We start from the raw sequence: 25,635 nt of genomic DNA on the forward strand, positions 1-25,635 counted from the left end.
ATGGCTGTGCACAATGCTCCCCATCCAACCTGATGGAGCTTGAGAGGTGCTGCAAAGAGAAATGGGCGAAACTGCCCAGACAGGTGCAACAAGCTTGTGGCATCATATTCAAGAAGACTTGAGGCTGTAATTGCCATCAAAGATGCATCAGCAAACTATTGAGCAAAGGGTGTGAATACTTGTGTGCATGTGATTGCTTAGTTTTTTTGTTTGTTTTTAATAAATTTGCAAAAAAAAAACAAAAAAAAAAAACTTTTTTCATGTTGTCATTATGGGGTGTTGTGAGTAGAATTTGAGGGGAAAAACATTTACTCCATTTTAGAATAAGGCTGTAAAATAGTAAAATGTGGCAAAAGTGGGAGACCACCACATCTAGTGGTGATAGTTAGGGGAGTTGAAGGTCTAGAGGTTAAGGCGTTGGGCTTGAGACCAGAAGATCCTCGTTCAAGTCCCAGCCTGACTGGAAAATCACTAAGGGCCTTTGGGCAAGGTCTTTAATCCCCTATTGCTTCCGTTGTGTAGTGAGCGCTTTGTATGGCAGGACCCTGACATCGGGGTGAATGTGAGGCATTATTTGTAAAGCGCTTTGAGCATCTGATGCAGATGGAAAAGCGCTATATAAATGCAGTCAAGTTAAAAGTGATGGGCTGTGAAAACTTTCTGAATGCACTGTTTTGTGCCTTTTGCCTTCTTGTTCACGATGAGTTACAATGATTACATGATTTCCGATGGGAATTGCAGCATGAATCAGACTTTGAAGCGTTGTTTTTCCCGTCTTCCTCATACTTGTGATTGAGAAATGTGGATCAGATACTTTTTACAAGTGCATGAATTGCTTCAGATGAGATGAACCTGTTTCTTTTAAGTAAGCTCATTGCCATGTCACAAGTTTATATAGGTTACATTTTGATCGAAGTGATTGAAGGTGCAGAAAATGAGGCACTGAAGTACTACCATAAAAGCAGCAGTCTGAGGAGAAGTCATTATGAAAATTCTTAAAAAAAAAAAAAGTCCTTTTCTGGTTGTCAGACCTCATGTTGCTTTTAAGGATACAAGCATAAAGCATGACTAACTTTTACATCAGCAAAATCCTTTTAAAAATCAGGCAATAATGCAGCTCACCATATGCCACTGCAGATGTTGATCTAACATTATAGATTATGACAAATGTGTTGAAGATGGCTTTCATGTTTGCCTCCTGCATACTGAATATAAATCAACGGCTGTCTAGGGTTCAACCAACTGTCAGCTTGTTGGTGCTCCCAATTTGTTTCTGTATTTTCAAACTGTTTGGTCCTCTGCTACATTTAAGGTGTTTTTATTGCTGTAATCCAGGCAGCCTGTTTCATAATAAGCCATCAAAATAATGTTTCAATTTGTACTGAAACTTAATGCTGCTGTGTATTACAGAAGAGCGGCTCAATCTAATTCTGCTACCTTTGACTGTGCAGCAAGAAGTCTGCAGCTGTCTATAGTGCTGAAAGGCCATCGCAGCTCTGTGGTGCTGTCCATGGTGCTGAAAACCCACTGCACGCTCTGTGGTGCTGAAAACCCACCGCATTCTCTGTGGTGCTGTCCGTGGTACTGAAAACCCACTACGTCCTCTGTGGTACTAAAACCCACTGCATTGTCTGTCTCACTTCATTCTCTGTGGTGCTGTCCGTGGTGCTGAACACCCACTGCATGCTCTGTGGTGCTGAAAACCCAGTGCATTCTCTGTGGTGCTCTCCATGGTACTGAAAACCCACTACATCCTCTGTGGTACTAAAACCCACTACATCGTCTGTGTTAAGCAGACAGAGTTACTCCTGTATACATGGTCAATGGTATCATTTGGAATATCCCCATCTAAACAGCGACGCACTTCTTCCACCGGTGCTTGATTTGGTCTGGCGTTTGTGCAAATCCTGCTTCGTGTAAAACCCCTCACTACACCCTTTATACACTTTTCTCATACAGGCATTAACATTTTCTCACTTTTCTCTCCTGTGTAAACACTATTCTTTCTTCTGGGCGAGAAGATTATAAATAGACACACGCAGAACACAAGCACGTGCTGTCCCTTCAGTCACTGCCTCCGGGGGTATGGATGCGGGACCCTCAAAGAATCCAAGTCTTGGCCACAGAGCTCTGCAGCTGCGGTTACCGAGACCCTGCGGCGCTGTGGATTTTTTCTGCAAGAAATCTATTCTTGTGGGCTGCCTCCGCATTAAAACAGCGAGCGTAGTCTCTGGATCTGTTGCCACAGTTGGTGCAGCTCCACACAGCAGAGAGGGGGGTGGTGTGAGTGGCCCGCTGTGGCGTTTACCGAGCCTGCAGACTCAGTAAGCGCATCGGAGGCAGAGCAATCACGGTGATGCTGACTGGTACTACGACCGGCCCGCCTCATAAGGACGCAGAACACATGCGCTGTTTATCTCTGCTTCTGTGGTGTCCGGTGGGTTGCGTGCACCGCATACAGTAGTTGCCGTACTCAAAAGACCAAGATTCCTTGCGGATAGGACATGCGCAGAACACAAAACAATGTTCCTTTCTATGGGGATATCCCGATGCGCATATATATGACCTGATATTCGGGTTAGAAAAGGAGTAACCCAGGGGTCTTATTCAGGTTTTTAAAAACTGCAATATGAGCATATTCGGGTTTTTGCGGGTGTTTACATGGCCGGGTTATTGCTAATATTCTGGTTCTGAAAGGGTTCTGAAAGGGTTATTGGCTGCATTTAAACATAGTATGTGATACTGTCCGTGGTTCTGAAAATCCACTACATGGTCCGTGGTGCTGAAAACAAGTTCCGTTCTAGTTTAGTCTTAATCTTTGATTTCTGTGTTGTCCTCCTTTTACGCCTGTCATTTTATTTCATAGTTTGCTTCTTTGTACTGTTCATAATGATAATTTAGTTTTTTGGTCTTCTCTTTCTTTTGGCATTTTTATGTTATTCACCGTTGGTGTTTGTCACTGATTCCTCTTTTTTCTGTCTGTTCTGTGTTTGTCTCACTGCACTTTCTTGCACCCCCCTTCACTCATCTTCGGGTCTTTTTTCCATGTCCCCTTCCTGAGTTCTCACTCAACTGTGCCTCATTTTCTGTTATTTAAGCCCTGTGTGTTTTATCCTTCTTGGCTAGTTTGTTGCTTTTCATCTTCGTTCCAGCCTTTGTTTTAGTTCTGTCTGCCAAGACCGTTTTGACCTTGCTCTGTTTTCTTGGTTTACGTCTTTGTCTCTGCCCTAGATCCTGCTGCTCTGTGTTTTTTAACCTTTGCTTGTTTTTTGGACCATTGCTTCCTGTGACACGTCTACCTGTAACTTTGCCTCGCTGACTGCCATTTTGTGTGCCGAACCTTTGCCTACCTTAACTAAAAAGTCCTTTTATAACTCTAACACTTGTGTCAATGAGTCCTGCATAGGGATGGGTATCGAGAACCGGTTCCTTTCAGGTATCGTTAAGAAATGCTTCAATCCACCGACATCAATAAGCTTTGTGCTTAACGATTCTGTTATCGGTCCTTTAGAGTGGCCGTTGTTTGGGGGGTGTTTGTCAGGAAATGATAATTTCTCTACATTGATTATGGACCCTGCAGTGCTTCGATCTATTGCTTCGTTTATTCTTTCTTTCTTTCGCTTAATTTTCCCCCCGATAAAACCCTAAAGAGCATACGTCCTGTGAGTATTATTTACCTTTTCTATGTTAAATCGACCTGTTTATGGTCCTTCTGAAACAGTTGATAGATGTATTTTATAACTTAAAAACGGGAGCGATGCTAACGCATTAGCATGTCTATGGCATTTTCAATGATAAAAGTTAGCATTAAGGAGTTGCAGCTGTCATCACGTTCGGTGCATTTGTTTTCAAATTGTAATATTTCTTAAATTTATTTTTGTTTATATATTAATAATCTAATAATTATTATATACAGTTTTAGAGAAAGAGACAAAAAGAACCTGAATAGAAACACAACAGAAAATATAAAAGCAACTAACAATGAACATACATAAATAAATACATACATAAATAAATGTTTCCTGTGAACACCTAGTGACTCTTACACTTCCATTTCATCCCTGTCTTATTTAAGTTTAATGACAGTTTGTTTCAGTCAAAACATATTTTCAATGTGTTAATTTCTTCAGTGATTTCCTCCAGAACTATCTGTCAAGCTAGAAAACTGCTGCATCCTAGTAAGAGCAGAAAACTACTGGAATGAATTTGAATAAGGAAAGTTGTTTTTTTTTCTCACTAAATGGATGCTGCACTCACTGCAGTTTGTCGTCTGGAATAGTCCCAGATTGCATTTCAGAGCTTCTAGAATTGAAACATTTTCGTGTGGGTGGTGTTGGGGGGTAATTTAGGGTTTCAGGTTTTTTTTTGTTTTTCACCACTTTCTTCCCTGAATATGTCAATCGTGATACACTTTTGTGCAGATTAAAGTTACTAACTGGGACTCCTGTCTTGTTGCGAGAAAGAAACGAGAATCATCCTCCGTTCTGTTCACACAGCTCCAAACGTTGCGCAGCTCTCTGACGAGTCAAGTTAGAACGATAGAATCCAGTCTGAATTAATAACTTCAAAGCGAAACACCGTTTTGTTTATTTTTATTTATGTCCAGAGATCAAGGATACAGTGACCAATTTCATATTTATTTACTTTAAGACTCAATGAAATACATAGAAAACCTGTAAAGCCTACTTTTAGTACAAAATTCACGAGGTATCGATAAGGGAATTGATAAGGAATCGCATCGATAATTGCATCGATATCGTTAAAATCTTAGTCATCCCTAGTCCTGCAGTTGTGTCCAGTTACCTTGTGCCTGAAGGGCTGATAAAGCCTGACAGTAAATGGGTGTATGAGACCTTTGCTGGTGAAGTAACCTGTGATGGGCTGACATTGAGTCCAGGGGAAGTCTTGCATTTCATGCAAAATTCAGCACAAAATTCCATCCTGTTACAATATTGCTTGCTATAGTATCCAGGGATAGGAGTGTTGGGCTTCAGCACCTGTGTAGGACTCATTAAACTTAGCGAGTGTTTTAAAATGTGTGTGCAACTGTGCATGTATATACACACACTCCTCTGATTTTGACAGGCTTCTGTCCACTCCAGAGTTTTTTTTTTATGTCATGTTGCACTTGTATTGCAAATTTAATGGTATATATTAAAGCTTGCATTGCTGCTTTCTAATCCAGTTCTTTTCTCTTATTTTATTTCTATTTTTCTTCTAGTGGTGCTGTTGAATTCTAAAGAGACTCAGGCAGAGTTGGGCTGGACGTCATATCCTCCTAATGGAGTGAGTATGCCTTTGTAGTTTTCACTATCGCTATGTAATCACATGTACTTTGGATGGGAACTGAAAACCAACTGCAAATTTTTTCAGTCTATTGGAATTGTATGCTTTAGATCAGGGTTCTAGCCACGGTGGGGGGCACCGGGCAGCCCCGCCCAGTACTGCAAATTTCCACCCGGTTCTGTGTCAATTGACTGTGCCGTCCAGCACAGAATTTCTGAAAAATGAACTGAAATGTTGCTGAAAATGTACAAGTTCTGTTGTATTTCAAGCTTATAGAGACATAGTTTTGCAATTTTAAACCAATAATTCAAGTAGTAAGAAATATATTTCTCATTTTCTTTGTATCAAATCGCAAACAGCAGAGAGTCAGTGCATTCTGTGGCCACAGAGCTGTGAATGGGAGCAACTGGAAACGTGTCTCTGTTATGCACTGAGCTGTAGGGAAAAAAAACTGCCATGAAAAACCGACATGAATCCAGAGGTCCTTTTGTGTCTGTATCTGAAGATACATTCAGAAATTTGGTTTATTTTACAGCTGAAAGGCTTCCTGTTTCCAAAAAGCCCAGAGTTTGGAAAAACAGCAGATGAGAGAGAGAGAGAGAGAGAGAGAGAGAGAGAGAGAGAGAGAGAGAGAGAGAGAGAGAGAGAGAGAGAGAGAGAGAGAGAGAGAGAGAGAGAGAGAGAGAGAGAGAGAGAGAGAGAGAGAGAGAGAGAGAGAGAGAGAGAGAGAGAGAGAGAGAGAGAGAGAGAGAGAGAGAGGAGAGAGGAGAGAGAGAGAGAGCGCAGGAGGGGCACAGCATCAGTGAAAGAAAAGTGAAACTTATTCACAAGGTTTTTTATTTGAAAGAGCAGATTTGACAAATCAGTCCAGGTTCAGCTCTTTTTCAAACAAGGCAGTTACGTGTTATATGATTTAAAAAGATAAAAGTAATGCAGTCCCACTTAAATTGTTGGAAAAAAAAACAAAAAAAACAAGACAAAACTGTCAGGATGACAGAAAAAACTTCACTGGATGTCATTTTGAAAACACAAAATGTTATGTGCATTAAATATTAATGTTTTTAACATTTTCAATGTTATTTAATTTATTAACTTCGACTTTGACAGAAACATGCAAAAACTAACTTTGATCTTACAAGTATTACAACATAAATATAGTAGAGAAGCTTGAATCTTCGACTGGACTGGGTTGCTTGACGCAAGGATGTTTCGCTTCAAATCGCAGAAGCTTCCTCAGCTAAAATTCTTGCTCTGGAAGTCTGACTTCTGTCTGACTCTTGTAGAGACGAATAAACAGAAAGCCACAAAAGCTGGAGTTTTAAACCTAACCAGACCCCTCCTACTGAGAGGCAGACTGCTATAGGCTAAAGAACAACAAGGGAAGGGCTAAAGAACAACAACATGTCCGGAAAGCCCTCCCATTATGTGGGTACCCACGATGGTCCCTGGACAAAGTGCAGAAGTGCCAGAGAACAAAGAGACCAGATAGACAGGAGATGGAGACAAGAAGAAGAGGAGTATCTCTCCCTTATTTAGCAGGAGTAGGGGAAAAACTACAGAGGATCTTCAGACAGCACAAAATCCCAGTTTACTTTAAACCGGTTAACACCTTGAGACAGAAATTAGTTCACCCTAAGGACAAGATCCCTAGTTACAAACAGAGCAATGTAGTGTATTCTATTAGATGTCAGGAAAACTGTAACGAACACTACATAGGTGAGACTAAACAACCTTTACACAAAAGGCTATACCAGCACCGCAGAGAGGGCACCAGTGGACCTCAGTCTAAAGTTCATCTCCACCTTAAAGACACTAACCACACATTTGAGGACAAGGAAGTTAAAATATTAGCCAGAGAGAATAAATGTTTGAGAGAGGAGTCAAGGAGGCATTCTTTGTGAAACATTTAAAACCCAGCCTTAACCGGGGAGGGGGTCTGAGACAACGCTTTATCCCCTGTTTACAATGGGGTACTCAGGTCAAAAGAGTTTCAGTCTTTTGTTCATGGTAATGAGTCATTCACGTCATCAGGAGAGTCATCAAGGGAGCCATCACGATAGGCATCCATCCCATCATTAGGAGGGACAGCTGCCCTGTCATTAGGAGAGTGCTAACTAGAGCACAATAGTTGCTAATTAGAGCTATTGTTTAGTCACTAGCCTATAGCAGTCTGCCTCTCAGTAGGAGGGGTCTGGTTAGGTTTAAAACTCCAGCTTTTGTGGCTTTCTGTTTATTCGTCTCTACAAGAGTCAGACAGAAGTCAGACTTCCAGAGCAAGAATTTTAGCTGAGGAAGCTTCTGCGATTTGAAGCAAAACGTCCTTGCGTCGAGCAACCCAGTCCAGTCGAAGATTCAAGCTTCTCTACTATGGAAACCACCTGGACAACTGAGAGCCTACACAGAAACATAAATATAATTTCTTGTTTATTATTCTTGTGTTCAATGCATCTAAAACAACCCAAAATGAGTTAAAATGAGGCTTGCCAAGAATGTTTTAGTGGTATAAAATCCTATAGCTTCAGGGTCCGCGGCTCCAGCCCCCCAACCCCCGAAGCTTTGAGCATAATTTACGCGGCACTAAAATGCTCCTTGCTAGAATCCTGCTTCAGATGTTACCGATTCCTGTTGTTTACGCTGTCGTGTTTTTTTTTTTTTTATGACTGTTCTGCACTGCAAAAACTCTGAATTATGTATTGCAGCAAGGAAAAGAATGCATTGATGCTGAGAAAGAAAATTGAATAGGAATCAATAAGGGAATAAGTCATGGCAAAGATATCAATAACACCTTATAATTCCCCTTTCTGATGTGCTCATGCTCATTTGCTGAGTAAAGTCAGATCATTTCTACTAAGAATGTGTGACCCTCATCACTATTGCATGCTCTTCCTCCTCTTATTTTGTTCTCTGTCCCAAATCATTCTCACACAAACGTCAGTATTCCATGAACTGGTCACATAACAGTAATCCAGGTTATCAGATACTTTGATGTGCAGATGAACTCTCACAGCACCTGTGTGCTGCTTTATTAATAAGAAATAGATTAAATTTTTAGTGTATACAATGAGAGAAATATGACAAAATCCAAGGAATTTTGTCTAAAATGCTTATTTTGATTGAGCATTTCAAGGTACATGAAACTTCAATCATACATATATATATATATATACATATATATGTATATATATATGTATACATATATATATATACATATATATGTATATATATATGTATATATATATATATACATATATATATACATATATATGTATGTATATATGTATGTATATATATATATATACATATATATGTATATATATATATATATGTATATATATGTATATATATATATATATATATATATATATATATAATGTTGACATTAAAGCCACACCTGCTTCTAATTTGTATTATACATGTGGTAAGATTATTCCTGCACATCCAGCTGGCAGACAAGTGTGTTATATTACATAAGTAAAACAAACCTGATATTTTATTGATCTGGTGCATAAATGTTAGCCACATTTGAATCATTTCATCATCATAATATGCCCTTTTGATTTGGAGACTTGCAAAATGATAACATCTATTATCTTTGAGTAATCATTGCTGAGAAAGTAGAGCAGATGGTCTTGTTCACTTGCTGCATTTTAAAGGGGACATATGTAGGTTTTTGCTAAAGCCTGGGAATATTATGTTGAGTTTTCATAACCACTCAAAATCAGCTATGGCTCAATTAGTAGTTTGATCTATAAAATGGTGAAAATTTTCAATTATTTTCCAACACCCAAGATGACTTGTTTTGTCTGCAACCCAAAGATATTTCTTTTTATTGTCAGTGAAGTGAAGAAACCAGAAAATTCACATTTAAGAAACTGAAATCACAGAATTTGGACCCTGAAAGGTGTAATTGATATAATTACATTTGCTAAATTTGACAGCTCTAAAACAGTAATAATAAAAAATAAGTTTAAAGCAGTTAGTCTTATCTTTGGCCTTGTCATTTTAAGATATTTACAAAAATTCTGTGTAATCCTGATTTAAAAATTAGTTTAAAAGCAGTTCTATATTTTAAGTGTAGAACAGTTTAAAAGATTTGTTTAAACTCTCCAGATTAATTTAGAATCATATGCTGCCATTTTAAATCAGTTGAAAACCAGTGAAAATACGTTATGTGGTTTAAACTGGTGAAAAAAAAAACCATGAACAGAAAAAGAGCAAAGAGTCACATTTGAGGAGCTTGAATGTTTGATTGCTTTCTCTGATAAATGGTTTTCTTTTGGTTATTTGGATCTTTCAGCTGTACGGTGAAAACATGTCTTTAATTTCACGTTGATGATTCATTGTTTTTATGTGCTTTGGTGGTTATTCATGTCATTTTTTAAAAAACTATCTCTGCTTAAGAGATGACATTGAGAGAGATCCCACTGCATTTTGGTCACCTTGACAGTTGTGGCGTCTGTCACATTTTCCATCACAGATGATCCATTTTCATTGTGCCTCACAGTCTAAAATGTATAAATTTGTGAGTGATGCAGAGATTTGCATTTGATGCTGAACTCACTTTCAGTTCAAGTCGGTGTGTTACTCAGTAATTCATGGGTTGAACTGAAGTCTGAAAAATGAATTTGTCAAAATCATCTTCGATATAAGTAAGATATCCTGTGGAAAGTTTTAATGATTGTTTTATACTGGAACCTTTATCACTGAAATGAAGGACAAATACAGACTCTGCCACACATCCAAATATTACTTGATTTCCCCCTCAATATTATATAAAAAAAATGCATATTAAAATTGTATATTTCTTTTTAGTGCATATATGGTTTATTATTGGCTTCTTTGCACTTTTGATATGAAGAAAAATATAAAAAAATATACATAAAGTGTAGCTTATAATTTATAAAAAGTGTTAAATAACAATAATAGAAGAAAACCTCAAAATTCTATGGGGCAAGTGAGTTTTCTATGCTAGAAAAGTGACCCAGACACCAGTTTATCATGATTCATCATTGATTATCATGATGATGATATCACGAAAAGCGAGAACAGGGCTTTCAAATTAAACATATTATGTTATCATGACTTATTATATTAAGGCATCATGTAATGGTAAACAGACTGCATTTAGTACTTTTCCATCTGCATTAGATGCTCAAAGCGCTTTGCAATAATGCCTCACATTCAAAATTAGGCTGCTGCTATACAAGGTATTCACTATACACCAGGAGCAACCTTGCCCAAGGGCCCATAGTGATTTTCCATTCAGGCTGGGATTTGAACCGAGGATCCTCTTTTCTCAAGCCCAACACTTAACCACTAGACCATCACCTCACCAGTAATAATCTGCATTTCTTGAATCTGTTTCTTGAGTGTGAAGCAACAGGATGTAGGCAACAATCAGACTTGTATATGTTCTATTTTAGTGGCGATGATGCCTGAAAGCAGAACAAATTAGGTGAAGGGAGCATTTTGCTTTCAGGAGCAGCACTCGTTGGTGAATTTAATGACTGTAGATGCAATTTGTCATTTTCTCTGTGACATTATTAGAAGAAAAGTGTTTTGTTTGGACTCCCACTCACCTACTCATCAAATTATGTCATGAGGCTGTTAGGCTGCATTGACTGAATTCTGTCTCTGTTACCTTCTGCCCACTCCACCTTTCACCTTATTTTCTCTCCCTCGTATTATTACTTCGCACACCCTCACACACCATTTCATCCTTGATGACCTTCGTTCTACATTATTTATATTTCTTCTTCCATTCTTTCTTCTTCCATGCTCATCTCTAGTGGGAGGAGATAAGCGGCGTGGATGAAAAATACAAACCTATCCGGACGTACCAGGTGTGCAACGTGATGGAGCCCACGCAGCAGAACAACTGGCTGCAGACGGGCTGGGTGGAGCGGCGAGGCGGCCAGCGCATTTTCGTGGAGCTCCAGTTCACACTGCGTGACTGCAACAGCATCCCCGGTGTAGCCGGCACCTGCAAGGAGACCTTCAACCTCCTCTATGTAGAGTCCGACAGGGACCTCATGGGTGTGACCCGTGAGGACCGTTATACCAAGATCGACACCATCGCTGCCGATGAGAGCTTCACGCAGGGCGATCTTGGGGAGAGGAAGATGAAGCTGAACACAGAGGTGCGAGAGATCGGCCATCTCAACCGCAAGGGCTTCCACCTCGCATTCCAGGACGTTGGTGCCTGTGTGGCCCTAGTGGCTGTCAGGGTGTACTACAAGCGCTGCCTCGCAACCGTCCAGAACCTGGCGGTGTTCCCCGACACAGTGGCTGAGGCGGCCTTTGCAACGCTGGTAGAGGTGCGCGGCACCTGCGTCAACAACTCTGAGGTTGATGCAGACAGCCCTCCCAGGATGCATTGCAGTGCTGAAGGGGAATGGCTGGTGCCCATTGGGAAGTGTAGCTGCAGCGCTGGATACGAGGAAGGACACAGCAGCTGTGAAGGTAAAAAATGGACAAACTGATGAAAGGATAATTAGTGGGATGCACAGATGGATGAAAGAGGACAGAAAATCTTTAGCAGCATGAGAAGGGAAGAGTTTGTTTCAGAAAATGTGTAAGAATAATCACTGGAGTAATATGAAACCATGAAGCTTTTATCTGGAAGGAGCAGATAACAGTAGTGATTATGACAGGTGAGGAAAAGAAAAATCAGGGAGATGATGGTTTTAATGATGACATGATCACAGTCACAGGATGTTATGTGCCAGAGAAACTGTGAGAGTTATAACAGAACCAATGCAGCGACAACAGCTGTCAGTGAACACAATCAAAAATACTGTTGTCGTCAGCTCTTCTGGGTCTGATATTCTGTCATGACCAACATGTTTTCTTTTACAGACCTGTCATCTGCAGGATGTGTTATGTATCTGGTAATTTGATTCTCCAAGACCCTTTCTGTTTTCCTGCTGCAGCAGTAAGCGAAATGTGAAAAGCTCCTGTCCTGAAAATGCACCTTTTTCCCCAAACAACCTTCACAATAAAGCAATTTTATGGCAATACAGTGGAGGCTACACTGTTAAAAGCTTTACTGTGAAAGGATGAATGATAGTACTCTGTCCTTTCTTAGTAAAATACTGTAAGATGATGCAAACATGAAGTCGTTTTCTGAAAAGCATTTCTGAAAATTACGTTTTGTTTTTTTAAAGTTGTGTGGACACACTTTCCCGCATTATGGAAGAACTGCAGTAAGTTTAGAATTTGTGTGCATTTCAATATGATAGTGAAGAGAAGCTTTTAAAGAAAATGAGTTTTTCTTTTTTTAAGTGACTCTCAAACTGGGTAACGGCCCCCTTTGGAGTCATCATAAAACATCTGTGGGGTTGACGTATTTACTCAGTGCACCGGCAAAGCGGGTATTGGAATCAGTCCTTTCTGTAAACAAGATAACTTAAAAAAAAAAAAAAAAAAAAAAAAAAAAAGGTTGAAAGGATTTTCACCAAACTTGGTGGGAATTTATATAGGCAAAGACTATTTGCCCAACCGTTGGGCAGATAAGTCATACACTGAACATTACACGCCCAACTGTTGGGCAGATTAATATGATGTCTTACCTTATTCGCCCAACCGTGATCGTGTATTTGACACATTTTGTGCTTCTAAACTACATTTTTACACCACTTCTTAAGGCTGTTTTGCGGCTTATGTTTCACACATTTAACAGCGCCGTCTTTAATTACTGCGAAAACACCGCAATGGAGGAAAGCAGACAAACTTCATAAATATTTTTGAAAGAAAGCCTGTTAATGACGACGAAACAGTTTTTGAACAAAGTGCTGCTTGTTGTCTGTAAGATGGTGTTAGTTTGACACTGTTCCTTGGGTGTGATGAGCCAAACAGAACTGCTTTAGATCACAGCCCCTCTGCGAGCTGTGAACCCTTCCGCAGCCGGCGAGAAAATATTTGCCTTTTTTCCCTCCCACGTTGAAATCAGAAGTGAACTTACAAGCGCGCTCATTGGTCGGTTGTGGTTGGGTGTATATGCTCACGTATTTACTTTATTGAACCAACGGTTGGGTGAATAGCCACTCCATATTATATAATATTGGGCAAATATCTCGAGATGATTAACTTTTGGAAAGGCTTGGATGAAGGTGGCGGTCCACAAGAACGTGGTATGAAAAATAATTTTCGCTATATCTCTGCAACCAGTTATCTTCGAGAAAGGATCTAAAGTTTATACTGATCAACAAAATATTTGTAATTGATTGGTAACATGAATCATTAGATATTGATATATCCCACTCAGCATAGAGTGCAGGGTTTGCATCAGCCCTCTGATGGCTTTTGGGTTTTGGAGGCATAACATCCAACAGCAGAAAAGTCACAGACTGGTATTTCTGCATGAAACACACATTTACACAAAGTCAAATGACCATATGATGGTGGTTGCCATTCTCAAAATGTACCAAAATCCATGAAGCCCCACTCAGTTTTCAAAATTGTCTTGACATTTCCCCAATGTGTACTTCAGTGGGCAGCCTATCCTTCTTCTCATTTAGATTCTTCTTCTAATCTAACTTTTGTTGTTTAAAGGGCTGGACTGAGCAGAAGGAAGGATGCGACAAAAGGAAGGATGTGAGATTGTGTAGATGTTATTGAGTATTGAGACAAAGGGTACAGAGTCGAGATTTTGTAGAAGACACAGTACAAGTAAAGAAATGTCTTTTTTGCTCAATTTCAGTCCATGGTTACTTTTGTCGAGCGATGACATCAACGGTGACGCCTTTGATTTCTCAGCGGTGTTACCTTGTTTCACACTCGTGTCGAAATAACATTATCACACATATTGATGTGTGAAGCATGAACAGCTGAATGGCTCAGCGTGTTTGCGTGTCAAGACAATGAATAATGTACTTTTCCTCGTGTTTGTCACCGACGCTTCACTTCTAACATGTTGCCCCAGTGGCGCACATGCACAGAGATGCGCTTACATAAAGCATAGTCAGTGTGAAGGTGGCGGACGGCGTGGGGCGCTGCAATCTGACGTAAACAGAAGAGGCAGTATTTGGATCTTGTGTTGCTACAAATTGCTCATACAGCAGTAGCGGTTTGATGGCCTGACCAATGCTGTTAGCTTTCACACTCCAGCTTGAATTGGTGTGCAAAGTGATGTGCTTGTTGGAGTCGGCAAAGCTCAAGCTGTGTGGGCTGGAATGGAAAGTGTGCTGGTCTGCTCAGTGCGGCGACACTGCTGGTGTCCTCGTGTTCTGCAATAGCTTGTCTTCATTAGGATTTGAAGTAATCTTAACTATAGACTATATATACTCAACAAAAATATAAACGCAACACTTTTGGTTTTGCTCCCATTTTGTATGAGATGAACTCAAAGATCTAAAACTTTTTCCACATACACAATATCACCATTTCCCTCAAATATTGTTCACAAACCAGTCTAAATCTGTGATAGTGAGCACTTCTCCTTTGCTGAGATAATCCATCCCACCTCACAGGTGTGCCATATCAAGATGCTGATTAGACACCATGATTAGTGCAAAGGTGTGCCTTAGACTGCCCACAATAAAAGGCCACTCTGAAAGGTGCAGTTTTGTTTTATTGGGGGGGATACCAGTCAGTATCAAGGTGTGACCACCATTTGCCTCATGCAGTGCAACACATCTCCTTCGCATCATCCGTGAAGAGAACACCTCTCCAATGTGCCAAACGCCAGCGAATGTGAGCATTTGCCCACTCAAGTCGGTTACGACGACGAACTGGAGTCAGGTCGAGACCCCGATGAGGACGACGAGCATGCAGATGAGCTTCCCTGAGACGATTTCTGACAGTTTGTGCAGAAATTCTTTGGTTATGCAAACCGATTGTTCCAGCAGCTGTCCGAGTGGCTGGTCTCAGACGTCTTGGAGGTGGACATGCTGGATGTGGAGGTCCTGGGCTGGTGTGGTTACACGTGGTCTGCGGTTGTGAGGCTGGTTGGATGTACTGCCAAATTCTCTGAAACGCCTTTGGAGACGGCTTATGGTAGAGAAATTAACATTCAATACACGAGCAACAGCTCTGGTTGACATTCCTGCTGTCAGCATGCCAATTGCACGCTCCCTCAAATCTTGCGACATCTGTGGCATTGTGCTGTGTGATAAAACTGCACCTTTCAGAGTGGCCTTTTATTGTGGGCAGTCTAAGGCACACCTGTGCACTAATCATGGTGTCTAATCAGCATCTTGGTATGGCACACCTGTGAGATGGGATGGATTATCTCAGCAAAGGAGAAGTGCTCACTATCACAGATTTAGACTGGTTTGTGAACAATATTTGAGGGAAATGGTGATATTGTGTATGTGGAAAAAGTTTAGATCTTTGAGTCCATCTCATACAAAATGGGAGCAAAACCAAAAGTGTTGCGTTTATATTTTTGTTGAGTATATATATGGCACTCACCGGATAAAAGCAAAAGTCCCAGTGCTTTTGTATGGTTTTCCATGTAATAAACATAATGTATACCAGATTTTATATCATGGATTTTGCTCACATCGGACAAAACTTCCTGTCCTATTGCAATGTATTTCCATTAAAAACCCCTAACATGTACCCGACAGAGCAGCCTGGCATGTCCAGTTGCAGCAGAGGTACACAGTAAATTTTGCAGAGTAAAATTAACTCTGCTGGGATACATTTGGTCCCAGTCCAAATAGAGTTAAATATACGCTATCACAATTATCACACGCTATCACAAAATCAACTCTTATTGGAGTAAAAAACACTTGATTTGACAAGATGGTAGAGCTGACTTCACTGTATAATAGTTTTTACCCTACTTAGACAGGGACCAAATGTTATCCCAGCAGATTATATTTTACTCAGAAAAATTTACTGTGTACGAAATGAAGTTCAGCACTAACACTTGCTGATTATAGAGGAAAGTGGTTACCTTATTTGCTTGATTAAAAGTCTAGGCGTTTGTTTTTTCAAACCACGCTCAGACCCGGTGCCTAAATGAGGCAGGCCTTTATTCAATTATTCCATTATTAACAAAATACTGCTTGTTGCCTGCACTGTAATATGGTGTTAAGTTTCACACACATCCATGGGTGTGACCAAAGAAAGACAACTGCTTCAGGTTACAACCCTCTGCGTGACTGCGAACCCTCACCTGATGTGCACCTGCTAAACGATAGAGATGGCGAGGGCTGCGATTTGTCACTTTTAAGTCTTCACTCCTTCCTCTCCTGTCATATTTTAAAGGTTTCTGCAGTGCACCCTCCAATTACATTGCGGTCATGGATCAAATACATTTGACAGAAGGTCCGCAAATGTGACCAACTTCACAACACGGAGTCAGAAAAACATGCTCAAATGACCTGCAATTCATGGAGGGAAATTACACGTACTGTACTGTTGCTTTGGAGGTTGATGATTGTATTAAGAACTATAGCTCATTGAGGGACAAATTAATGAGCTAATTAGAAAAAGCCACTGTTCCTGTGGTGTATTTCATTAAGACGTGATGGAGATCCTTTAAAAGAGTCACGTGCACGTCTATATCATTGCATGGCCACAGAGTTACGGAGCTGGAGAAGCATAAATCAGGATTTAGGACCACTCCACAGCAGACTTGGATAAAAGAATGACTCAACCAAATGTTTGGCAAACTCCAGATTGATTGGTGGATTGTTGCAGAGATGTTGTCCTTCTGGAAGTTGTCCTCTCTCCACAGAAAAATGCTGGAGCTCTGATAGAGTGAACATCAGGTTCTTGGTCACCTCCCTGACTAAGGCCATTTTCCCCGATAGGTCAGTTTAGACGGGCAGACAACTCTCAGAAGAATCCCGGTGGATCAAGCTTTTTCCATTTACACTTCTTCCATTTCATTTTACCCAAGGCCATCAAATATGGCCATCAGGTATTGCCAAGGCTTTGAATATGTCCATTCCTATTACTGCCAGAGTCTTCAAATTCACAGGGAACATTTTTGGTTAAAATGTCACATTCTGTTTCACTCTGTTCCTTTTTTTTTTTTTTTTGAGGGGCGGGGGTGATAGCCTGTCAGAGTAAAGTGGCACCGTGTTGTCAGTGACTGGCCCAGGTAGCCACAAACTCTGTTTCCTTTGTGTTCTAAAACTTCTAAACCTGAAAACACTGTTTTTGTAACCTTATAACACCTGGAGTGATTTATAAGACATTTTGAGCGAGTTAGCATGACACTAATTCAAAGCTAACTTCCGTTCTTGTCAAAAGCACATGTATGCACATGTGCATGCCCTCCTACAGACAATGTTAAAATGTAAATATTGTTTGTGATTGATTGCTAGATACAGGGGCTTTATTGAACATCTACAAGTTGTACATAAGATAATAGGATCTTAATCATTAATGTAAGTAACATTAAATGTATGTATGTGTACAGTAGTGTTCAGAATAATAGTAGTGCTATGTGACTAAAAAGATTAATCCAGGTTTTGAGTATATTTCTTATTGTTACATGGGAAACAAGGTACCAGAAGATTCAATAGATTCTCACAAATCCAACAAGACTAAGCATTCATGATATGCACACTCTTAAGGCTATGAAATTGGGCTATTAGTAAAAAAAAAAAAAAAGTAGAAAAGGGGGTGTTCACAAGAATAGTACCATCTGCTGTTGACGCTACAAACTCAAAACTATTATGTTCAAACTGCTTTTTAGGAATCCTGTGAATCATACTATTTAGTTGTATAACCACAGTTTTTCATCATTTCTTCACATCTGCGAGGCATTAATTTTGTTGGTTTGGAACCAAGATTTTGCTGGTTTACTAGTGTGCTTGGGGTCATTGTCTTGTTGAAACACCCATTTCAAGGGCGTGTCCTCTTCAGCATAAGGCAACATGACCTCTTCAAGTATTTTGACATATCCAAACTGATCCATGATACCTAGTATGCGATATATAGGCCCAACACCATAGTAGGAGAAACATGCCCATATCATGATGCTTGCAGCACCATGCTTCACTGTCTTCACTGTGAACTGTGGCTTGAATTCACAAACTGTCTGCGGCCCTTGGACCCAAAAAGAACAATTTTACTCTCATCAGTCCACAAAATATTCCTCCATTTCTCTTTAGGGCAGTTGATGTGTTCTGTTTTCCATTTTCTTCCATGTGTCTGTTTTTTTTTTTTTTTTTTTTTTTTGTCAATTTTAAAGCATTGGAGATCATTGTAGATGAACAGCCTATAATATTTTGCACCTGCGTATACGTTTCCCCTCTCCAATCAACTTTTTAAACAAACTAAGCTGTTCTTCTGAACAATCTCTTGAACGTCCCATTTTCGTTAGGCTTTCAAAGAGAAAAGCATGTTCAACAGGTGCTGCTTCATCCTTACATAGGGGACACCTGATTCACATCTGTTGTTCCACAAAACTGACGAACTCACTGACTGAATGCAACACTACTATTATTGTGAACACCCACTTTTTCTACTTTTTTTAACTAATAGCCCAATTCATATCCTTAAGAGTGTGCATATCATGAATGCTTGTCTTGTTGGATTTGTGAGAATCTACTGAATCTACTGGTACCTTGTTTCCCATGTAACAATAAGAAACATACTCAAAACCTGGATTAATCATTTTAGTCACATAGCACTACTATTATTCTGAACACTACTGTATACGAGGTCTGTCCATAAAGTATCGTACCTTTTTATTTTTTTTTAAACTATATGGATTTGATTCATATGTTTTCACATCAGACAAGCTTGAACCCTCGGCTTTCAATGCTTACCAGTCCAGTAAGTATCAGTGAAATTGTGGAGAGCTGGACATGTCCAAACTTGTCCTCTGACATGCCGAAACGGAGGTGTTCCTTTGTCTTGCTTCCAAAGCGAATCGGTCTTTATGCGCGAAGCCTCCGCGTGGCTTTCCATGACAAAATCTCTTGTTAAAAGTGAAATCTGCCGGAAAATCGTTGATGTCCAGCTCTTGTGATAACCAGAGAAAGAGCACACAACGGTCTCGTATCCACAGAGCCATCCGTTTAGAAATGGTCCGGTGGCGTGTGACGCGTCGTCGCAGCTCGGAGCGCGGCACGCTTAGCGTTCTTAAAGGGGTCCTTAAAGCTGTACTAACAGACCTTATTCTCTGTGAAGCCCGTAAAATTTTCACCGAAAGCCAGATAAATTTTTCAAATGGTTTCCAGGTGCCAGTCTCTAACAGCTTCTGAAAAAAATTCTGATGGGAAAAAAACCCCAAATCATTCCGTCATTTCCAGACAATGAAAATCCGATGACGGGGCGGGACCACTCCTTCCACAAGGCGTGCTCACAGGCGAATGACATCACCGACAGGCGTGGAAAAACTCACGCATACGCACAAGGGTTCATGCTTGTCTGACGTGAAAACATATTAATCAAATCCATATAGTTTAAAAAAAAATAAAAAGGTACGATACTTTATGGACAGACCTCATATATACACACTTTGCATTGAATAGAACAGAATAGAAACTTTATCGTCATTGTACATACACTCAACAAAAACAACACTTTTGGTTTTGCTCCCATTTTGTATGAGATGAACTCAAAGATCTAAAACTTTTTCCACATACACAATATCACCATTTCCCTCAAATATTGTTCACAAACCAGTCTAAATCTGTGATAGTGAGCACTTTTCCTTTGCTGAGATAATCCATCCCACTTCACAGGTGTGCCATATCAAGATGCTGATTAACACCATGATTAGTACACAGGTGTGCCTTAGACTGCCCACAATAAAAGGCCACTCTGAAAGGTGCAGTTTTCCTCACACAGCACAATGCCACAGATGTCGCAAGATTTGAGGGAGCGTGCAATTGGCATGCTGACAGCAGGAATGTCAACCAGAGCTGTTGCTCGTGTATTGAATGTTCATTTCTCTACCATAAGCTGTCTGCAAAGGCGTTTCAGAGAATTTGGCAGTACATCCAACCAGCCTCACAACCGCAGACCACGTGTAACCACACCAGCACAGGACCTCCACCTCCAGCATGTTCACCTCCAAGATCGTCTGAGACCAGCCATTCAGACAGCTGCTGAAACAATCGGTTTGCATAACCAAAGAATTTCTGCACAAACTGTCAGAAACCGTCTCAGGGAAGCTCATCTGCATGCTCGTCATCCTCATCTTGGTCTCGACCTGACTCCAGTTCGTCGTCGCAACCGACTTGAGTGGGCAAATGCTCACATTTGCTGGCGTTTGGCACGTTGGAGAGGTGTTCTCTTCACGGATGAATCCCAGTTCACACTGTTCAGGGCAGATGGCAGACAGCGTGTGTGGCGTCGTGTGGGTGAGCGGTTTTCTGATGTCAGTGTTGTGGATCGAGTGGCCCATGGTGGCGGTGGGGTTATGGTATGGGCAGGTGTCTGTTATGGATGAAGAACACAGGTGCATTTTATTGATGGCATTTTGAATGCACAGAGATACCGTGACGAGATCCTGATCCCCATTGTTGTGCCATACATCCAAGAACATCACCTCATGTTGCAGCAGGATAATGCACGGCCCCATGTTGCAAGGATCTGTACACAATTCTTGGAAGCTGAAAATGTCCCAGTTTTTGCATAGCCGGCATACTCACCGGACATGTCACCCATTGAGCATGTTTGGGATGCTCTGGACCGGCGTATACGACAGCGTGTACCAGTTCCTGCCAATATCCAGCAACTTCGCACAGCTATTGAAGAGGAGTGGACCAACATTCCACAGGCCACAATTGACAACCTGATCAACTCTATGCAAAGGAGATGTGTTGCACTGCATGAGGCAAATGGTGGTCACACCAGATACTGACTGGTATCCCCCCAATAAAACAAAACTGCACCTTTCAGAGTGGCCTTTTATTGTGGACAGTCTAAGGCACACCTGTGCACTAATCATGGTGTCTAATCAGCATCTTGATATGGCACACCTGTGAGGTGGGATGGATTATCTCAGCAAAGGAGAAGTGCTCACTATCACAGATTTAGACTGGTTGTGAACAATATTTGAGGGAAATGGTGATATTGTCTATGTGGAAAAAGTTTAGATCTTTGAGTTCATCTCATACAAAATGGGAGCAAAACCAAAGTGTTGCGTTTATATTTTTGTTGAGTGTATATGCATACAATGAAAACTTGTCCAATGCATTTAACCCATCCTAATTAGTTAGACACAATCGAACCACTAGGAGCAGTGGGCAGCCACAGTCCAGCGCCCAGGGATCAACTCCAGATGTAAACGCTGCCTTGGTTAGGGGCAGAGTAAGGAGCATCAAAAACTGAGTGACTGTGCAAGAAGAAGAGTGAGGAAAGCCACCAAGACACCCACACAACCCAGAAGAAGTTACAGGCTTCTGTGGCTGTGATTGTAGAAATTATGCATAGTGCATATTTTGCATTTTGTATCCCCAGTTATACAGCTGCATGATGAAGTGGTACAAAGGAGGGATTTCTTTCACTAAAAACATTAAATCTACAACCCCTGGTAAAAATTATGGAATCACCGGCCTTGGAGGATGTTCATTCAGTTGTTTAATTTTGTAGAAAAAAAGCAGATCACAGACATGACACAAAACTAAAGTCATTTCAAATGGCAACTTTCTGGCTTTAAGAAACATTATAAGAAATCAAGAAAAAAGATTGTGGCAGTCAGTAACGGTTACTTTTTAGACCAAGCAGAGGAAAAAATAGGGAATCACTCAATTCTGAGGAATAAATTATGGAATCACCCTGTAAATTTCATCCACAAAACTAACACCTGTATCAAATCACATCTGCTCGTTGATATTGACCCTATGCCATGACATTGACCCTATGTGTCTTTTTGCAAGGAATGTTTTCACAGTTTTGCTCTATGGCAAGATGCATTATCATCTTGAAAAATGATTTCATCATCCCCAAACATCCTTTCAATTGTCCAAAATATCAACGTGCATTTATTGATGATGTAATGACAGCCATCTCCCCAGTGCCAGTACCTGACATGCAGCCCCATATCATCAATAACTGTGGAAATTTACATGTTCTCTTCAGGCAGTCATCTTTATAAATCCCATTGGAACAGCACCAAACAAAAGTTCCAGCATCATCACCTTGCTCAATGCAGATTCGAGATTCATCACTGAATATGACTTTCATCCAGTCATCCACAGTCCACGATTGCTTTTCCTTAGCCCATTGTAACCTTGTTTTTTCTGTTTAGGTTAATGATGGCTTTCGTTTAGCTTTTCTGTATGTAAATCCCATTTCCTTTAGGGCGGTTTCTTACAGTTCGGTGACAGACGTTGACTGCAGTTTCCTCCCATTTGTTCCTCATTTGTTATGCATTTTTTGATTTTTGAGACATATTGCTTTAAGTTTTCTGTCTTGACGCTTTGATGTCTTCCTTGGTCTACCAGTATGTTTGCCTTTAACAACCTTCCCATGTTGTTTGTATTTGGTCCAGAGTTTAGACACAGCTGACTGAACAATCAACATCTTTTGCAACATTGCGTGATGATTTACCCTCTTTAAGAGTTTGATAATCCTCTCCTTTGTTTCAATTGACATCTCTCGTGTTGGAGCCATGATTCATGTCGGTCCACTTGGTGCAACAGCTCTCCAAGGTGTGATCACTCCTTTTAGATGCAGACTAACGAGCAGATCTGATTTGATGCAGGTGTTAGTTTTGGGGATGAAATTTACAGGGTGATTCCATAATTTATTCCTCAGAATTGAGTGATTCCATATTTTTTTCCTCTGCTTGGTCTAAAAAAGTAACCGTTACTGACTGCCACAATCTTTTTTTCTTGACTTCTTATAGTGTTTCTTAAAGCCAGAAAGTTGCCATTTGAAATGATTTTAGTTTTGTGTCATGTCTGTGATCTGCTTTTTTTCTACAAAATTAAACAACTGAATGAACATCCTCTGAGGCCGGTGATTCCATAATTTTTGCCAGGTGTTGTAAGCTTGCATGTCATTTGTACCTTCTGGCAAATGTACCTTCTGGTAGCTGAACTTTCAGGTCTTCTTTTTAATAAGACTTTTTATTCTAAGATGTACCATAGCGTGCCATACTGTTTGTATTTCTTCATAACTGATGGAAATAAAGTATAACATAAGTAGTAGTAACATAAGTAACATATTCAGAGACTTGAAAATGTTCATGTATCCATCCCCTGACTTGTCTGAAGAAAACTGGCAATTAAACTGATTATTTACAGGTATTATACCAAAGTGGCTGATTATTTATGCAACCCATCATCTTGGGTTTTACATTTTTAATTAATTCATATCAAGTTGTAGAGATTTACTTTCAGTTTGAGTCTAAGAAAGATAATTTGATTTTTTTTTATTGAGAAGCCTGATTATTTTTTGTATGTGAAATGCCATTAACAAATTAAAATGTGTGAAGTACCAAGGGGCTGAATACTTTAGGAAATGTTAGCTGACTTAAAGTTAGCTGAAGTAAATATAGTGGAAGCTATTTGTCCGCTGATGGTATCAAAGTTAGTTGAGAGATCAGATTTTAAGGTTCTGCTACTAGCCTATAAAATTGTTCACGGACTGGCACCTCCCTACTTAGCTGACCTAATTAAACCCTATGTACCGGCCCGTGCTCTGTGTTCTCAGGGTGCAGGGCTACTTTGTGTCCATAGGGTGAATAAAATGTCTGCGGGTCACAGAGCTTAATCTTATTGTGCCCCTGTTCTGTGGAATGATCTCCCTGCATCAATAAAACAGTCAGATTCTGTGGAGACTTTCAACTCCAGACTTAAGATGCAGTTATTTTCCCTTTTGTATGGCTCACATATTGGCATAGTATGTTACTATGCTTTTTACCCTTTTAAATCCATTTTCGTAGGAATCAGAGCGAGCCGCAGCCTCAACTTTATCTAAAGACTGGATCTTTTAGTGAAGTTTAGGGCTAGTGGGTTTGCGATCACCTTCTTCTGTTTTACTTGTTGCTTAATGCTGAGAAATTATACTGCATTTGTTGTCTTTCTGATGCCTGAATCTTTTTTTTTCTCTCTGTTGCAGCTCCATCCAGAGGATGGAAGTGGTGTCTCTTCTGCAACCCTGCCGTCCTGTGCACTGGCAAAATTTCCTGTATATTTGTTTGTCAATTCTTTTGTCATTGTGTCAGTAGCATGGCCCAGGCAGAGGCTCACCCCTTTCAGTCTGGTCTGCTTGAGGTTTCTTCCTCAAATCATCAGAGGGAGTCTTTCCTTCCCACTGTTGCCTTTGTGCTTGCTCTAGGGGTTGGTAAGGTTAGACCTTACTTGTGTGAAGCACCTTGAGGCAATTTTGTTGTGATTTGGCGCTATATACATGAAATAAATTCAACTGAATTCAATTAGCTGAAAAGCTAATCCACTAAAACAAAACAAAATAAAAAAAGATCGTTAATTAGCTGTTAGCTGATTAGCTCAACTGTGTCCACCACTGCTGGTAAACACTAAAACACATTTGGAGAGGATGAATTGCAAGGAGCCCATACTCGTAATCATTGGAGGCTGGCAAAAATGTTTCTTAGTCACAATTGTGTCTTTATGTTTTAATACAAAATGCTAGTAAATAAATGGTATCAGAGGGACCTCGACTTTTAACCGTTCAAAAACAACATGCAGGGGCAAGGTGTTTTGCTAAAACTCGTGATTTTCATTCCGTTAATTTTGTAAATACTTTTAAATTTACCATAATATGCACATCTAATTACCCAGTATATAATTAAATATTGATTTGTATAAAAAAAATACAAATTCAAAAGCTTAAGGTTGGAAGTTCTCACATTCTTAAATGCATAAACATCAACTCCCATTTGATTTTGCTTTGCTGGGCTGTCAGGTCTTAGCAACACTGTTACCTCCTTGTGCCTCACGTTAGAGTTGATCAATTATTGATTATGAATACAAATGCCACAGTGGGCTAATTGGCTTAATGCCACTGGACAAGGCAGTCAGAAATACCATTGGAAGTGTCTGGTAACATGGATAGGGTCTCTGCGGATGAAACTGGATGCATGTTTAACTCACTAAGAATTGCTTTCTTACCTTAGAAACTTAGGCGCTGGCAGACACTGCTGTCCATCGAGTGATTATAAGTTGAGGAGGGGCTGGTTGCATCAGACCCATCTGCTCCTCTGCAGTTGATTTGTAATGCCTCAGTGCACAGAAGCTCTATCAAGCAGCTAAGATGCTAAGGTGAGTGGCTAACTGTATAATTATTCTTAAGTTCTTAAGTTTACTCACATTTTGTAAGGTAAAAATGCATATGTTTAACTCTGCAGGGACCTTCTCCATGCTGTTGGACACTTCAAATGCTATTTTTGCCTGTTCAGAGAAAATGAGAAGCAGTTTATGCTGAGTGTGTCTGATTGCCCCATCCAATAACACTAATGAA

The 25,635-nt window shown here is 40.2% G+C and overlaps 1 protein-coding gene across 1 annotated transcript in view; it reads left to right on the top strand.

Annotated features, from left to right (window-relative positions):
• Nucleotides 1-25,635, top strand: part of LOC117501351 (ephrin type-A receptor 7) — a 473,258-nt gene that overhangs the window by 80,557 nt on the left and 367,066 nt on the right. The window contains exons 2-3 of the mRNA XM_034160204.1: nt 5,222-5,286; nt 11,076-11,748. Coding sequence (XP_034016095.1) covers nt 5,222-5,286; nt 11,076-11,748 — 738 coding nt within the window. The remainder of the gene's footprint in view (nt 1-5,221; nt 5,287-11,075; nt 11,749-25,635) is intronic.

The sequence above is a fragment of the Thalassophryne amazonica genome, chromosome 20 (genome assembly GCF_902500255.1).
Source record: "Thalassophryne amazonica chromosome 20, fThaAma1.1, whole genome shotgun sequence".
Lineage (NCBI taxonomy): Eukaryota > Metazoa > Chordata > Actinopteri > Batrachoidiformes > Batrachoididae > Thalassophryne > Thalassophryne amazonica.